General features: G+C 35.1%; 1 protein-coding gene across 1 annotated transcript in view; it reads right to left on the reverse strand.

The window, feature by feature from the left end:
- Positions 1 to 16,351: 16,351 nt before the first annotated feature.
- Positions 16,352 to 18,901, reverse strand: part of MEOX2 (mesenchyme homeobox 2) — a 65,318-nt gene continuing 62,768 nt past the window's right edge. The window contains exon 3 of the mRNA XM_025464254.3: positions 16,352 to 17,769. Within this exon, the coding sequence (XP_025320039.1) occupies positions 17,545 to 17,769 (225 nt within the window). The 3' untranslated portion in view covers positions 16,352 to 17,544. The remainder of the gene's footprint in view (positions 17,770 to 18,901) is intronic.

Below are 18,901 nucleotides of genomic sequence, written 5' to 3' on the forward strand. Positions count from 1 at the left end.
CCTTAACAGATTCTGTGGGTCAGAAAATATATCCACCAATACTGACATTTAGAAAATCCATCTCACACCTTTTTACCCATTGAAATTTGTTAAGGACAGGGTTGAGTGGAATCTAGATGCAGTCACAACAGCAAGTTCAGGGAGTAATTTCAGAATGGAAAGCCATGACAAAAGTGTATAAAATATCATAATTTACTACTGAGCCAGAAGGTAAGAAAATGTTAACCAATTGGCATGTTTTTATTTTTTATACACTGCCTTGCTCCAGAAAGATTTTTAGCTAAGTGGAATTTTGGAAGGAAGAAGAGTCACCAAAATCAAATAATAAGGTAGCTTTTTTTTTTTCTCTAGGTGTCTTTAAAATAAGTCAAAATATAAAGTTAAAAAAATCTAATAAAAGACAAAAGGAAGAAATAACATTTTTTTGCTATTGATAGCAGATGAGTATTTGATTATGTTCTTGATATATTGTATATTCATAAGGTTTGCTTCATTGTAGTTTGCAGGCCTCCTGGAGCCCCTCATTATCACAGGGGATCTGCAGTACTAACTGCCTGGGGGATTAGCCAATACTTCAGCATCATTCTGCATTTAGCAATCCTACAACACTCTCTTTCCTTACCTTTTGGATTTGTTTTTATTCTCTTAGATTTTACTCCCTTTTCCCTATTGGATACATAGTATACATGTGATGTTGGGACATGAAGTCTTCTCTTCATATGTGTAAAATGTCACAAATTGCCAAATGTTTATAAGGAGAGTGGGTGGAATTCCCAGACAAAGGGTAAGGATTTCAGTTGAAATTGATTGAATACTTCTTTCTTGATAATGTTCTTTCCAATCTACTATCATGTACTGTGGATGATAAAATTTGGGGGGTGAAGTAGCTAAAAATGGAAAAAAAAAACTATTAACACTTTGTTGGGGTAGCTGTTTTACAATAATGTAAGTGTAGACAGAAACAACTTTGAGATAGATTTCAGGCACTGTGTTGCCTTCTTGTATACAGAAGTATGATAATTTATAAATCAAATTAGTCTCTGTCTCTTTTAAAGCTTACCCAAAACATTAAAAGGCCTGGATGTCCCTGCAACAACTTACTATGAAGTCACAGGTGGGAATATTCCTAAATCAAAAGTCAGATGGAAGCCTGGGTAAATCCACTGTCATTTGGAATCAATTGAGCCAGTAAAGGCAGGACCCTGGGGTCCTGTATTTTATCTAAATATCTAAAAAAAACTTAAATATTTTTCATCAGTGAGCAGAATTTAATTAATATAAATTAATTTAAATATTCAGTGATAAGCCAAGGAACACACATAACAAGTCACTGAACCTAAAAAATAAATAAATTAATGAATTAATTTTTTAAAAAGTCACTGAACTAGAGTCACTAGACAGATATTCACATGACAAGGTCTAGGTAAGAGAATAGTCCTATGTCATCATAAAAGTAATCACTCATTAATGAATACTGGGTAAAATCCAATGTTTTTCATCCTACATAGTTTTGTTGAATTGCATATTTTAATGATTATGTTAGTTAAAAATGTATTTATGGTTTATTTGCTACTGAATTATTCACTATAATATATAATATATAATTGCATGTGGAGGAATTACAAAATAATACTTCATTTTCTATCTAACCAAAATGACAATAGGGGATGTTAAGGACAAGTACAGAGGATTACACAGTTGTGGATGAAATTTAGCTCTTCTAATAGGGAGAAGACTAGCTTTTACTTCAATGGGAAGCATATGAATTATTTTGGTAAAACACAAAATCTTTACTAAATAGATTACTGAAAAGTTAAAGAAAAATCTTTGTTCACAATTTCTTATTAAGAGCAGACCAATAATCCAAGAAAACTATTTATTTTTAACAGAGAGAAAACCAGATTCTAGTTTTGTATCAGTATGCTTTTGATACTAAAATTCATTTTTAAAACACTTAAGTCCATTTTCAATCTTAGCCAGCTTGACCACATAAAATTCCTTCCCCAAGATTCTTTTTCCACAAACCCTATACAACTTTTTTTTAATATCCATTCAGTTTTTGTCCTAAAGTTTTTTTCTTTTTACTCATTCTGAAACAACCTGTAATTTTACTTTCCTTACCTATTTTTCACACACAGTTGATTTCTTTCACTCTTACTATTTCTAAGTATTTTTAATTACAAAACTGATTAGAATTTTAGCCCTTAGAATCATAATTCCTAATGGAGCCTAAGAAGTAAGCAATTGTGGACTGTCTGGTACACTAGCATTCTGTGGTTGGCAAATTTACAAATGTCTTTCATACTTCCTAAGAGTATATTCTTTTTCATAGTAAATTTTCCAATGCGGCACAAAACATGTTTACTAGTAGACCATCGTATCTTTAGTTCCTTAGTAAAAAGAAGTCCAAAGTGTTCAGTAATTAATATTTCAGCATTTTATCTTATTTGGAAATGATCTAGATGCTCAATGAATATTCATCATTTAACTTATGTCAGTATAACTGTAAGATTTCAAGTTAGCAAAAAGGTTATGAAACTATTTTAAGCAGATACTCTAAAACATTATTTTACTTTTACTTATATCTACCTACTTTTTCTTAACATTTTGCTTAGATTACTCATGAAAATTTTATGAGACATTAAATGTTAACCATCAACTTAAGTTTTCGTTCTCACTGAGAAATTATGTAATGGAAGTAACACGAACTTATTTGACTTTTAGTAAACTTGAGTAGAATAAAAGTTATATGCTGCATTAAATTCAATATTGATAGTTCTAAAGATAGGCCGCTTTAATTAAAATACCAAACTTAAAGTAGTTTTTATTTACTGAAGATTATCCTTGTCCATGTGAAGTTGAAAAACATTTGGGTTAGTTTCTATATTTTGAGTATTCCTATTTTTTAGGATTTATTTATTTATTTTAGAGAGAGAGAAAGAGAGAGAAAGCAAGAGTGGGAGGGGCAGAGGAAGAGAAAGAGAAAGAATCCCATGATTTCTGGGCTCAACCATGAGATCATAACCGGAGCCGAAATCAAGAGTCGGATGCTTAATTGACTGAACCATGCAGGCACCATGATAGTATTCTTACTTTTTTAAAGCACATTAAATAGAGTTCTTTATAAATTAATTTTGGCAGCACCATCCAGAGGCAGAAAAAAAAATCACATGTTTATAACACATATGGGCAACTGGGTGGCTCAGTGTTTGAGCATCTGCCTTTGGCTCAGGTCATGATCTCAGAATCCTGGAACTGAATCCAGCATAAGTTTCCCTGTAGGGAGCCTGTTTCTCCCTCTGCCTATGTCTCTGCCTCTCTCTCTGCATGAATAAATAATAAATAAATCTTTAAAAAATAACGTATATATGTAGACACACATAAATATATACACGAACACAGAGATCTTATGGCTCTGGCTTCCTAGAGGAGACTGTACCTCAAGGGAACAGAGAAAGGATGCATATTTCTCCAAGGAGAGCTTTTGCTATCTAAATCCAGGTCTTTTATAAAACCATAAGATATCTAGGAATAAACCTAACCAAAGAGGTAAAAGACCTGTATGCTGAAAACTATAGAACACTTATGAAAGAAACTGAAGAAGATACAAAGAAATGGAAAAACATTCCATGCTCATGGATTGGAAGAACAAATATTGTTAAATGTGTATACCCAAAACGATCTACACATTCATTGAAATCCCTATCAACATAACATCAGCATTTTTGTAGAACCAGAACAAACAATCCTAAAGCTTGTGTGAAACTAGAAAAGACCCTTACTGGCCAGAGAAAAGTTGAAAAAGAAAATAAAGTGGGAGGCATCACAATCCCAGACTTCAATCTCTATTACAAAGCTGTCATCATCAAGACAGGATGGTACTGGTGAAAAAAACAAACAGATCAATGGAAAAGAATAGGGAACCCAGAAATGGACCCACAACTATATGGTCAACTAATCCATCCACAACAAAGCAGGAAAGAATATCCAAAGGAAAAAAGACAGTTTCTTCAACAAATGGTGTTGGGAAAACTCGACAGGCACCTGCAAAAAGAATGAAACTGGACCACTTTCTTATATCATGCACAAAAATGAATTCAAAATGGATTGAAAGACTTAAATGTAAGATAGGAAACCATCAAAATCCTGGAGGAGAAAGCAGGCAGCAACCTTATTCATCTTGGCTGCAGCAACTTCTTGCTAGACACGTCTCCAGAGGCAAGGGAAACAAAAGCAAAACTGAACTGTTGGGACATCATCAAGATAAAAACCTTCTGCCCATGAAGAAAACAGTACATAAAATTAAAAGGCAACTGACAGAATGGAAGAAGATATTTGCAAATGACTTATCAGATAAGAGGCTAGTATCCAGAATCTATAAAGAATTCATCAAAGTCAACACCAAAAAAATACATAATCCCATTAGGAAATGGGCAGAAGACATGAACAGATATTTCTCCGAAGAATACAACAAATGGCTAACAGACACATGAAAAAGTGCTCAACATTATTCATCATCAGGGAAATATGAATGAAAACCACAATGAGATACAACCTCACACCTGTCAGAATGGCTAAAATTAGCAACTCAGGAAACAACAGATGTTGGTGAGGATGTGCAAAAAAGGGAACCTTCTTGTATTGTTGTTGGGAATGCAAACCGGTACAGCCACTCTGGAAAACAGTATGGAGGTTCCTCAGAATGTTAAAAATAGAACTACTCTACTACCCAGTTGCTTTTAATTCCTCCAAGAACTGGGTTGCAATCTGAATGATATTTTGGCTGACCCATCTATCCAACTATATTAACCTCAAATTGCTTCTTTGTATCAGAAAGAAGACCTTCAACTAACATGGAAGTCAAAAGATTCCTATATTCTAGATTTAGAACTCTGTGTCTTTGTAAAGGTTTAATAAATTCTTCCACAAAGGTTTCAGAATATTTTTCTTTTTCTCTGGGTACATAGTTTCACTGAAGTTTATGGGAGAAGAACTGAGAAAAAGCTCCTATCGGGTTCTGAATATCAGCTTCAAATTTGGCCAACTTCTGACCATAGAGCTACTTTAAAAAATTCTTTCAATATTTTGTCCAGTTTCAGCTGAGACAAACAGTAAAATTCCTGTCAGTATTGAAAAATCCAATGTACATAAGAGGTGTCCCCCAAAGAGGTGCTACTCTTCCAATATCCAGAGCCACTCCCAGAGATAACCAAAAGAAAGATGTAGGCAATTGCCTTCCCCTCAACTGAGAGCTGACAACAGTCAGTACGATCCTCGCCACAAATGGAGTACAATTGAAAATTCTATCCTCCCATATTTTGGGAGCCACAAATATGATGGTTGAGCTGCCTGCACACACAAGAACCCACATGCCCTAGTCAGGCAGCAAGGTAAGTCAAGTTCTTAGGGCACAAAATGAGACAAACAAGAAGACGGGGAAAGGATTGACAACCGATGGTACTAGAAAGCAAAATCTCAAGTCACAATTCAAAGATGTAATTCTTACAAATGTTTTTTGCCTGCCAATCTGAAAGGAACAATGTAAAATTTTACCTTTCTCTCTTGACCGGGCACCACAGATAGAGGTCTGGGAGAACTGACTTTGCTAAGAATTCTCACCCTTTGATGATCTCTACAGTTTTTCCAGGATGCCCTCTGCAGTCTCTGGAACAAGTGGTGTGTCTCAGTGGATCTCATCCTGGTCGCCAAAAACTGTATAGAAGGAAAAATAATTTCCCCTCGACCATTTATAGTGAATGCTTAGCTAAGACTTCTTTTCCTCTAGGGCACCTTAGAAATGAATAAGCCTATCTAGACGAAAAGTTCTCCACTGTGGCCACTGTAATTCAAGATTACCTTTATTAAGGTTAAACTGCTTGTTCTGCCTTAAAACACAATTTTACTTCCCTGAGGCCTCATATTGAACCCAATTCCAGCTTAAGCTGGACCCAGCCTGATACCAGACCCAGTGCGGTTTCTACATTGGACCCACACTGACTCTGGTCAACTTCTGGACCCAGTCCAGAAAAAGAAATACTCAAGGTCTGAAAGTACAAAATGTAAAAGGTAGGGGGAAGCCAGGGTCTGAGAGAGACCTACCATCAACTTCCAGGGGCTGAAAGAGTAGAGAGCTCAGGGGGAGTCAGCAGCTACCTGTCTAGGTGCCCAATGCTCCTGGAAGCCTTCTCTGACCCTAGAGCTATTAAAAAATAAACTGAGCACATTAACATTTTTAAGAGTTTATTTGATCAAAATTGAATTCAAATCTGGCAGCATTCAATTTAGCAGATAGAAAAGAACTCTGAAGACCCATATAAAATGAAAGAATTTTGTAGGCAGAAGGGAACAGGAGCAAGGAAGTTACATGCAGCCAAAAGGAGGTTGGTTATTGCAAAGTTACTTTCCTTCAGAGGATGGAAGGGATCTTTCAGGTTTACCTAACCAGTGCCCATCAGGTGATTCCTTTTTGACTGGTTTAAGATCTCATTGCTGGGAGAACTGAAACTGTAATTAAATCTCTGTGTGGTGACAGAGGGCTTAGCACTTCATTTTGGACCTGCTGTCTTATTTTTAAAACATCTTAATAGTGGAAGTGGGAGTTGGGTGGGGGGATGGGGTGACTGGGTTACCAGCACTAAGGAGGGCACTTGACGGGATGAGCACTGGGTGTTATACTGTATGTTGGCAAATCGAACTTCAATAAAAAGTATATTTAAAAAACATCCTAATAACAAAATCATACTATAACACAGATTTTTTTTTCATCTAACTGCAATTAGCTCTATGAAATTAATTAAACATAGAGGCCATTAGACTGATGTGGCTCTTATGCCATGGCAGTCTATATAAGTAAGTGATGAAAAACCTAAGCCTCCAGGTTACAAAATCAAAATGCTAAGGCCATCCAGTCACAAACAGCCAACTGGAATTTAACCTTTAATTAATCAATAATTTGCCTCCTTCTGTTTTCTATAAAAGTGTCTCCCCTAACTCCTGTCAGTGGAATGCTCCTAACCACTTCCGGTTTGGCATTATCCCATTTGAATCACTTCTTGCTCAAATAAACCCTTACAATTCTTAATATGCCTCGGTGTATTTTTTTAACAGCTCCAAATCACTCTTTTTTCTTTTTCTGTATTCTCTTATGATATGTAAGCTTCCAGTTCATAGCCTGTTTCTGGCAATAACAACTTTCCATGTCTTATTTGATAATTCTAATCCATTGTAGGACAAGAAACAAGATAACTGAGCAATTGAATTGGATATAAGAATAAGCTTCTTGCTTTAAGTTCCTTGGCTTTAACAAACCCACTAAATTCATGATGAAGGAGAAGCCTTTTTTAAACTTCCTCTTAGTGGCCCTGTTTGTCTTGGCTACAGTGGCTAAAATTCCAGCTGAAATCAAGTAGTATGTAAATTGTGATATTTTACTATGCAAATGACATTTCCTTTGAGATTAGATGAGCTAATGAGGGAAATCCTTCTACCTAATATACTTGTTTAGACAAACGGCTATTTTTGAAATAGTTAAAACACAGGCTTTGAGGTTCAAAAGCCTTAATTATGAGCCCCAACACTGCCGTGTAGTGCCATGTGGATTTAGGCAAGACACTTCAATTTACTGAACACAATTATCTCATCTGCAGCCTAGGACAGATGAGATAATTGAGTCTAAGAGAGCTGCTGTGAGGATTAGATGATATAATGTATTAGTTATACTGCAAATAGCAGATAGGTGACATACCATAAGCAATAATAGAGTTAGATTCTTACAATGCTAATGAAGACTTTTTATTGTAGTAGACATTTCTATAGTAGTAGACATTTCTACTTTTAAAATTGTCTGAGGTTTTTGTACCTTAATTTATATGAGTTAGCACCTTATCAAATGAGTGTGCCACCATGAGTTTGAAGTAAAACTGTGAAAGCCTGTAATACTTCCTTTTTATTAATATATGTAAAGGAAATAAATTGGACATTTTGCCACGGAGGGAGCAAAAGACTCCATGGAGGCCTGTTTACTCTGATAATAAAATGGGGTTCCATTTAATAATTATTTAAACCCAATTTTGACTAATAGTGCAGAATTAATTTATGTATTTTGGAATTGGTGGCTATACTTTTCATCTCACTGTTCTCTATGGATTTTTCAAAAATAATATAATTGGGATGATATTTTAGTAGGAAATACATAACTTTGATGTAGCCTATATCCCTGATTTAATGTAAAGCTTTATTCCATTGTTGATGGTAGAAGTAGTTTGAAAATCTTACAGTTTTGCTATGCAATCTGACCTTTGCAACACCCCCAAAATGGAATGCTTATATGCCATGCTTGAATTCCATTTTACAATATTATGCCATTCTTTTTCAACAAAACATAGCCATTTTAGAACACTGTAAGCTTGACACCTGATTTCACTTTAACAGCACCTGCCCAGAGCATAATTAGCAGTCCATTTCTGAAAAAGAACTTCCATACTGCACAGATGGCATTCCTCATACCAGACAAGCAACGATGTATGTTTGGAAGTCAGCCAAACTGTCTGCAAAAAAATGTGAGAATTTCAAGACAGACATCTGAGCAAAAGGAAAAATTTCCCTTTTCTCTCAAACCATAAGTGAACATCTGTTAAGGCCTATTCTCCTTAACTTTTCTATTTAGTCTCATCTGTCTTGATATATTTTTAGTCCAATTTCAAAGACTGTATAACCAAACTTTTGTTTTGGCTTATGGCACCAATATAGTGGCCATTAAACATGTGTTTCAGAGGTACATTTTACAAGTAATTTAGATTTACAGGTATTTCTCTGAAGAGATTAATTAAACAAATATTTATTGATTGCTACAACCTGTCAAGAGCAGAGTCAATGTTCATAATTATGCAAATTATGCGCTGCATATCTCCAGGGGGTGTCCACCTCACAATAGCCATATAGTTTTACAACGATCACTATGGTCACCAGGTTTGGCATACTAATATCTTGAGGCAGGAGTGTCCTTTTCTAATTCACAGAAACTCAAGATGTAGGCTGGTGGTGGGACTTCCTGGGACTGTTCAAGATACTAGAGATACAGCAATGACACAGCGGACAAAGTTCCAGCTCTCTTGAAGGCTGAAATCAATAAGAGGAGGAACTAAGCAGAAAGTTAACTAGAGCTGATAAGAAAAAACAATATTACTCAAAGGGGTAGAATGTGACAAGCAGTGCCATTTTATATAAGAAGATCAAGTGTTGCCTATGGGAAAGTAGAGACCTAAAAGAAATGAGGGAATAAGTCCAAGATATATGTGATGGAAAAGCATTCCAGGCAGAGGGACCAGGAAATGCAAGACCTAAATGAGAGAGAGGAGTACTCAGGGTGGCCAAGGATAGGCAGGAAGCAAGAGTGGTTAGAGCTGAAGCCTTGCAGAAGAAGTATGAGAAGATGATAGAAGTCACCACTTTGTGGTCAGATCTGTCTCGAGGCCCAGATAAGGGTTTTGATTTTTATTCTAAGCCATCGAAGTGTCTCGTGTAAAGGAGAGACATGATCTGATTGGCTTTTTAAAAATGTCTACAAGTGTATCATTATGGATTACAGCTTTCACTTGAAATTTTACATTTGCAACTCACCATGAACCACTTACTAATCTGATTTGCATTTTAAAGGAAACAGTCTTGCTGCAGTGTGGAGAACTGATTACAGCAGAAGAATGGGAACCAGGAGGACAGCTATTTTCATGAGTCAGGTTTCCCTAAATGGTTTAAGTGGGCACAATACAGGACCAATTCTTCTGTCCTCTTGCCTAGGGAACCACCTAGAACATCAAATGGCATGACAGAGTCACTGTTTCATATGGCTTTATTCATGAAATTGTTATTTTTAATTGCAGATGACCGTTCTTTAACTTTGAACATGTTCATCAAAATTATTTCCAACACCTTTAGAAGTCTCTTTAAAATTATCTTTTATGATTGAATTATTGACTAGCAAGAATGACACAAAAAACTTAGGTGAACTCATATTGCTGAAAGAATGACTTACAAGAAAATTTCCTTATGATCTAGTAAAATTCCATGTAATAGTCTAACAAACTTTCAAAATCATGTATTTTCAAAGAAACAACAATAAAATAATAACTAGTGATGTAGAAAAGATGTTAGGGTTCGAAGCTGATGGCCAACAAAGAATTCTTGAGACATCTTTGGTGTCTTGAGACATCTTTGGTGCAAAAAAGGTGGTTTTATAAAGCACAGGGACAGGACCTGTGGGCCAAAAGAGCTGCATTGGAGTCATGAGGAGTGGCCGATTATATACTTTCAAGTTGCGAAGGGGTTAAGTCTCTAGGAAATTTTGGAAGTAGGTTTCCAGGATCTTGAGCATGCTAGCTATTGTTGAGAAAAGGTCATTTATTACTGACTAATAAAACCATGGTAATGAGACCCTTTCTGTGTCTAAATGGTAGGTCATATGCTTGGAGGATGATTGCCAAAATGTATCTTGGGAGGGTGAAGACGAAGTTTCCAAAGGAATTTTTTATGTTAAAGTAGACTTACAGGATCCTGGGAGTCGGGCTAAGATTGTTTCTTGCTCTTAGCAAAGTATTAACATTGAGGCAGCTGAGTTCCTAGAGGAAGTGTTGCTCTGCCTGTTTCAAGGACTTGCCAGTGGGCTATATAAGTAGTAAGAGAGTTTAATTTTTCTTTTGCCTTTGTTTTCCAAATGAGTGATCAAAATAAATTTCCAAATATGGAGTGTAAATGATCAGAATCAATATTGGTTTTGCTACAGTACCTTGAAAATCTGCTGGCAGAAATAAAATGATAGTTGAAAACACAAAAATTGTGAGTCATATGTGTCAGCCAGCCTTTGTTAAGCGCTCCTTTTCTTAAAGATGATCCAGGTGCAGCTATGTCTGCTCCTACCCAACACTCAGGGGATAGAAGTGAGTTTTTGCATTGATCAGATGGAACTGGAATGAATAAGCACACAAAAATGCTGAATACACCAACATTCCAAACGTGATTTAACGTTAAGAAATATGCTAACAGGGGCACCTGGGTGGCTCAGTGGTTGAGCATCTGCCTTTGGCTCAGGTCATGATCCCAGGATCAAGTCTCGCATCAGGCTCACTGCAGGGAGCCTGCTTCTCTGCCTATATCTCTGTGCCTTTCATAAATAAATAAATAAAATCTTTAAAGAAAAAGAAATACGCTAACAAAAGTCAGTAACATAATAAATAAAATGATGGACTAGAGCATAACATGTAATTAGTATACAAATATTTGTTGACTAAATTAGTGAATTGAATTGAATTAACTTTAACCAAATATTTGCTAAGGTAATCTGGAAAAATCATTTAAAGAAAATTTAAGGTAAAATTATTTTGAACAAATTCCTTGATTTACAGATGTCCTCTCTTGGAGCCACAGGGGCTACATTCCAAGACCCCCAGTAAATGTCTGAAACTGAGATAGTATCAAACCCTATACATAGACTGTGTTTCTTCCTATGCCTACACAACTGTGGTAAATTTCAACTTATAATTAGGCATGACAAGTGATTAACAACAATGAGTAATACTAAAATAGAAGAATTTTAACAGTATATTGTAATAAAAGCTACATGAATATAGTGTCTCCCAAAATATCTTATTACTGTGTACTCACACTTCCTAATGTTGAGAGATGATTAAATGCCTTTGTGGTGAGACAAGTGAGGGGAGTAATGTAGACACTCTGAGGTAAAGTTAGGCTACTATTGACCTTCTGACGAATCATCAGGAGGATCATCTACTTCCAGAACCGAAACTGTGGAAAGGCAAACCACCTAAGGGGTGCCTACTGTACTAATTCTGTAATATCAGAATGTTAAATTACAATACAATGTTAGCAAATCCAAAGAAAATTAAACTCTGCACTCAAGAAAGTGAAAGTCATGCAAATACTTTACTGGCATTAGTAGTTTGATTTTTTTAAAAGATTTTATTTATTTATTCATGTGAGAGACACATAGAGAGAGGCAGAGACACAGGCAGAGGGAGAAGCAGGCTCCATGCAGGGAGCCTGACGTGGGACTCGATCCCGGGACTCCAAGATCACGCCCTGAGTGGAAGGCAAATGCTCAACCGCTGTGACACCCAGCCATCCCAGTAGTTTGATTTTAAATATGTAATTTAGGTGTGACATTTCATCAAACTGGGCAAGTAGTGATATATTTTCAAAATTAACATTTGTACTAAACATAAGAAAATAATATTTAATGTTTTCAATTATCAATGTCACACACATGAAGAAACATAATCCATGTTTAAATAATTTTGGGATAGTGTAATTATTCCTAATCATGTACTTTATTTTTCATTCAAATCAAATATGTGTTTATAGCAGTTCATTTGTTCATAAAGAACAGAAATATGAAAGTACAGCCCAAACTTGATATTGCTATATACTCAAATCACTGTTTATCGCTCCCTATGTGAAGCAGAAGTGATAATAATTTGTATTTGCAAATTCATTGTCTTTTAGAAAATTTTTCAGGAAAAACATATATTTTTAAATTTATTTATTTATTTATTTATTTATTTATTTATTTATTTGAGACAGTGGGGGAGGGGCAGAGAGAGAGCAGGAGAATCTCAAGCTGACTCCGTGCTGAGCATGGAGCCCGATTCGGGGCTGGATCTCACAACCCTGAGACTGTGCCCTGAGCCGAAATCAAGAGTCAGAATCTTGACTGAGGGAGCCACCTAGGTGACCCCGGAAATCATCTCTAACAGGAGTAAACAATATTTTAATGGAGATTTACTGAGCTGGTTAAATACATTATGATGCCATCGAAATTTTTCTCGATTGTTTTCTTGACCTTGGTTTGAAGCTGGATTTGAATAATAGCTGTTAAGGAGAAAAATAAGCTATAAAAAGAAAAATGGGTAACCTCTGATTGTACCCTTAAAATATTCAACCATTTTAAATGTCAAGATAAGAATATTGTAAAAATATATAATAGAGAATTACTTAAAGAAAAGCCATATTTAAATCCTGAAATATGTATTTATAGGTTTGCCGAGTTTGCCATAGCAATTTTTTTTTTCTGGACTTGGTTTAATCCTTTGTGTACTACCTCTAGCATTGTTTTGCAAGAATTGAAAGCAGAAATGTTGAGGTACTCATGAGAAGGCCTATTCTTCAGTATTCTGGTCAGCTTTTGGTAGGAAATAGGGAAACATAACAAGAAACTCCACTTTTATAACACTTTTGTAAACACTTTTACTTTTTGCAGATCAATGCTGCAGATTCCTAATGTGCATAAGATTTGGAATGTTTTGAATATCAAAATAAATGTTAGATTTTTAAGTAGCTATTAATTAATTTTTTTTTAAGATTTTTAATTTATTTATTCATGAGAGACACAGAGAGAGGGGGGCAGAGACATAGGCAGAGGGAAAAGCAGGTTCCATGCAGGGAGCCCGATGCGGGACTTGATCCCGGGTCTCCAGGATCAGGCCCTGGGCCAAAGGCAGGCGCTCAACTGCTGAGCCACCCAGGGATCCCCCTATTAATTTATTTTTAATTATGGACTGCATTTTACTGAAACAAAAGGAACTGCCAAGAAAATATAATTACAATATCCCCCAAGTAGTTCAAGAACTATACCAATTAAGTATTCATGTTTGATAGCATTGTAATCTAAATACCTCTCACCTCAAATATTAACTGAATTATCTTAATGACATCTTATTAGAAAATAGGTCATGGCATAAGTGACTATTCTTAAAAATCATCAGCCTAAGTATATTTAGAAATAAAGGTGGAAACATATTACAGTAAATATTTCTAGTCACCAACTTGATACTCTACGCCACTGATTTTATTTTAGTTCCATAGGTTCCTCAAAGCTTCCCTAAGAAATTAGCATTTGCCATCATAATTATGCTAGTAATTTTTTAAAAGGTTATTGGAAACTAGTAGCATTAAGAACATAAAATATTTATTTTTGTAATTTACTTGTTCTATTTGCCCTTCACTCTTATCCTATTATCTCAAGGAAAGCCCTTATTTAATTTTATGAGCCATTACTACATTTATTTTATGTAATCATTCACCGAGTGTATTAAAATTGTGTTGGGGTTATTTTAGATGCATGCAGTTCTTAAAAAAAAAAAAAAAAAAAAAAAGGAAAACTAAGGTCTTAGGTTTCTGAAAAGAAAAATATAGGCTGACAACCCTAGGTAAATATGGGAAGTAAGGGGTAATTGGGGTCATGTTAACAATGAGTTAAAAATATGTGGATCAGCTTTTGGAAAAACTTTGTAGTGTTTCATCCTTCTGAATCCTGCTGGAAAAATCGCTCTAACCATGATTCCATACTATTTTCAGAGAAAGGTACTTTCATGCTATTATAAATTTCCACAGAGCTACAAGTTCTGAGACAGAATTACATGAAAAAGGCATTATGTGAAAAGATACCATGGCAAGCCAGGATCCCAGTGTATAATAAAAACCGAGTTCTTTCAGATTTTGCCATTTCTGGAGTAAATTAAACCTGATAGTACATGAGAATATCTTAAATTTCCTCTGAGGATTTTAATTCTAGAACAAAGTTGGCATATTATCTAGCAAACATAAGCACCTTGTTTAAGATAGAAGAATACAAAAATGCTCCAAAAAGATAGCAAGTTTTAATTAAAATTAATCTGGCCTGCTTGTTTACTTGTCAATGTGTTGTCATTGTGCTAACATGTTTCAACATCTTATATGGTGATCATTTTAATCTATTATGAATAAAATGATGCCCCCTTTTGGTCATCCAGTGGTCCATCTTGCCTAGTGATTCTTCATGGTCTCTGGAGTCAAATTTCATTACATCATTTTAGAAGAGTTCACAACTCTCTAATAAAGTCCACAATGCAAATGCCTCACATTTCCTAAGTGTCATAACTATTCAGAATCACTTTTTTCTTACTCCATTTATCTTACAAAATTGTAATTCTCATATCTTTCTCTTTGGCCACAACCCTTAGCTCTCTCTTTAGCTACCCCTAAGCAGTCTTTTCCTCTTATTTCTGGAAATTATTTTCCTGCCGCAATGAATTATCCTCCACTTTGTCCCTATTGAACTCAATTCGATTTATATCTTCCCACTTCTTCAATTTGTCAAGATGTTTTGAATTTAAAGCTTACAATATGGAAAGTCAGTCCACCCAAGTAGATGTCATCAGTACAAATATACTTCGTATTCATTCAAGTGATTGATAAAAGAGTGTTTGTTTTATGCCTGGAAGGTGTCAATGTAAATGGTCTCTGCACCCATTGTTAATTTAGAAATGTTACTAACTGCTCTGATAACATTTATTACACAAAGGGAAAAATGTGATATACACAATCTAATTTTTTTTAAATTTCTTGAATACTCTCTACATATCATGCTAGAAATTGAGATCATTCAAATCTATTTTTTTTGTCAGTCTGACCATTGTAAAACAAATGAAGTTAATTAAATAATGAGGTTTTGGAAATGTTTACTGATTAGTTTCTATTCTATTTTGAATTAATTAGGGGGGGAGAGGAAGCTGCTGGATATTTCTAAATATTTTAGGTTACAATATGGAACAAATGAAAAATAGTGTTTATAAAGTTATCACTAGAACTTAGATATCGCATATGTAATCATGCACGAAACAAAAATACATCAGTGTAATCCTTAACATTTTACATTGGTAATGTCTATTAGAATTTAGATTAGCCAATTTAGCTTATTTTCACATATAAAACACTGGATATTTTAACTTTGGAACAATCCATAGATTCATATCTAATATATATAAGTTTCAAAATGTGTGACTGCTCCCTTTACCACATTGTAACATATACTACTACTTTTTATCTTATCTTTAATTTCATAAAATACACATAAAAATCCATTTGGCATTTTCTTCTTTTTTTTTTTTTTATAAATTTTTATTTATTTATGATAGTCACACAGAGAGAGGGAGAGAGAGGCAGAGACACAGGCAGAGGGAGAAGCAGGCTCCACGCAGGGAGCCCGACGTGGGATTCGATCCTGAGTCTCCAGGATCGTGCCCTGGGCCAAAGGCAGGCGCCAAACCACTGCGCCACCCAGGGATCCCTGGCATTTTCTTCTAAGCAGGAAAGTAGCTTTATATATATGTATTCTTAGATGTTCTTTGATTACCCAAGGATTGATTTTTTTCATAGTAAAAAATGTCAGAAACCAGAGAAAAAAATATAGATGATTCATTTATTACGATCATCTGGATATACATAAGTGCAGATGAATTTGGGACTTTAAGTATTTACATTAAAACGTGTAAAAATTTAGGAAATCACAGTAGGGAGACCAAAATTATTTACAAAGGATCATTTATTAAACACCTTTTTTTTTTTACAAAATACAAAGATTGTTGTTCTGCATGAATACATCATATATGAAAAAATAATGTTTTTACTGAATCTCATTTGAAGACATTCAGAATTTTATCTTCTACCAACGTGAGGAATCAATTTTTCTTTGCAACTTGTCTAATGCCAATACCAATCAAGGGGATACCTTTTTCGTGTTAATTAAATCATATAACAGCTAGCATTTTAAAGAAACAAAATCAGACAAAGTCTGTCATACAAAGCTCTTTCTGTAAGTTAACTGATTTGCCTATGATCCTAAATTTTTTGTCAAGCTATAAGATAGGAAGAATTGAGGAGCTAGGTAAGTTTTATAATAACATATTAGCAGCAGTTGATAGAAAATGCAACATAAGATTTGTTTTGTCTGTGGTACAAGAATATGTCCTATCAGACTCTAATGTATTTTTCTCTACTTGAACACAAGTAAGCACGTGCTGATTGTTTCTGGGATGACAAAGTGTATAAACAGACAGGAAGCTGGTTCTGGTTGTCATCGTGAGTGCCTGTTTTCATCAGCTAATATGAATGCATCGCTAAACTTAGTGAAGACAGGAAAATGACTTAAGGGTAATATATACAGAGTTAAAATACATTTTTTATCCACTTAAGAGTGATTTCAGGCACTGTGGCTATTCAGGATAAAATGTTTCATTGGTTTATTCTTGATAGCAATTTAATTGTCAGTGCAAGCAAAAGCAAATACCTGCCCACTGTCATACACATGACCTTGTACATCTGGAATGTTCAGGAATGTTCAAAGCAAGTTCATCTTCTGCATCTTCACTCTGGAGGCATCTTGAATTAAAATGTCTCATAGTTTGCTCTTGATAGCAATTTAATTTTCAGTGCAAGCAAAAGCAAACAGACCTGCTTACTGTCACACACACGACCAACACATCTGGAATAGTCTAAGCAAGTTCACTTCCATCTTCACTGTGGAAGCATCTTTCATAAGCGGCACTTAGTGTAAACCCTTTATAAATCAGAAAATGAAAAACAGACTGGAGATGCCTGAATTTAATAATATTAAAAAAAAATCACTGTCCTAGTGTTCTCTCTGTGTAAACGATGTTTGAGTAAGGCTTGCCATCACAACATTTCTTTCCTGAGAAGGGAGCCAATCCTCTCTGTGTATCATAAGTGTGCATGCTCTGAGCTGTGATCACTGTCGTGGCTGTCTTCATTTGCTAGAGAGTCCCCTGTCTGCTGGAGGGTGGCTGCACCAATCCCCGAGAGCTCTGAAGGGAGAAGTGTTCCTTTTTTCACATTCACCAGTTCCTTTTCTCGAGCAGCAGCTCCTTGTTGTCCTCCTTTTACTCTCTTCCATTTCATCCTCCTGTTCTGGAACCAGACTTTCACCTTTAACAAAGAAAAGGAACAAATAAAAGAAATAAAAAAATGAAATGGCATTTTCCCCTTCCTTTTTGGGTCGTCAATGTAAAAATAGCCCCTCATAGACTTGGACAAAGGACACTGTGAAGCAGTGACTATGAAAATAAATGAGCACTGAATTTAACCAGATACCATATTTATGATAGTAATTTAAACTTTCAGAAGATACTTACAAAGTGCTATATTTCATATTTTATGACATGCAATATAAAAAAAAATAGATGGGAAAGAACTCTGTCATTTGGGGTTACTCAAAGGTACTTGGCTTTATAAAGAGTTTCTATGAATATCAGCTAACATCTAAATTATTATCATGGTCAAACTTTTTTTCCTCCCAAGTTCTTTAACCTCACATCTAGCTATTAGATGTGAGATTAAATTCCTGAACGAATTTAAAACATATTCAAAGAGCCACTGGTGAAGCTACATCATGAAGGACCATTCTGTGCCACTGCGGTCCACTGCTGCATTCACAAAGCTTTATGCGACCATTCCAGCTCAGTGTGAGTGCTCTTATACCCTATGTATTTCGAACTATATATATTTCACATCAGTTTTGTAAACATACATTTACCTTCTAAAATTTAATTGAATAAGTCTAATAAAGTACACATATCATAAAACAAAAAATAATTATGTATTAATTGACCATTTATTTTCAGAACCAGAATAGAATTGACGTCATTTCATCTTGTTTTGGAGGAATTTTATGTTCCTTTCACATTGCTTTGATCTGTCTATTCTACTCAAAGTTACCACAAGCCTGAATTTTGTGCTTATCATCTCTAAGCCTTTATGTAACAAGCAAACAAAGATAAACAACAGTTTGTGTACAACATGTGATCAGAAAATGTACTGTTTAATTTTGCTTATCAAAATGGAATGTTTCTAACTACAGGCTTCTTGACTTATACCCATGTTGACTCAGGAGCCCACAATCACTCATTCTTTATGATTGCATACTCTTTTGCTGTGTGAATATACCAGTTTATCCATTCTTCTGTCCATGGACATTTGAATTCTTTTCTTTTTTATTCCCCTTTTATAAATGATGCTGCTATAAACATTTTCACATTTGTGTTCTGATAAACATATGATG

The sequence above is a fragment of the Canis lupus genome, chromosome 14, assembly GCF_003254725.2.
Source record: "Canis lupus dingo isolate Sandy chromosome 14, ASM325472v2, whole genome shotgun sequence".
Classification (NCBI taxonomy): domain Eukaryota; kingdom Metazoa; phylum Chordata; class Mammalia; order Carnivora; family Canidae; genus Canis; species Canis lupus.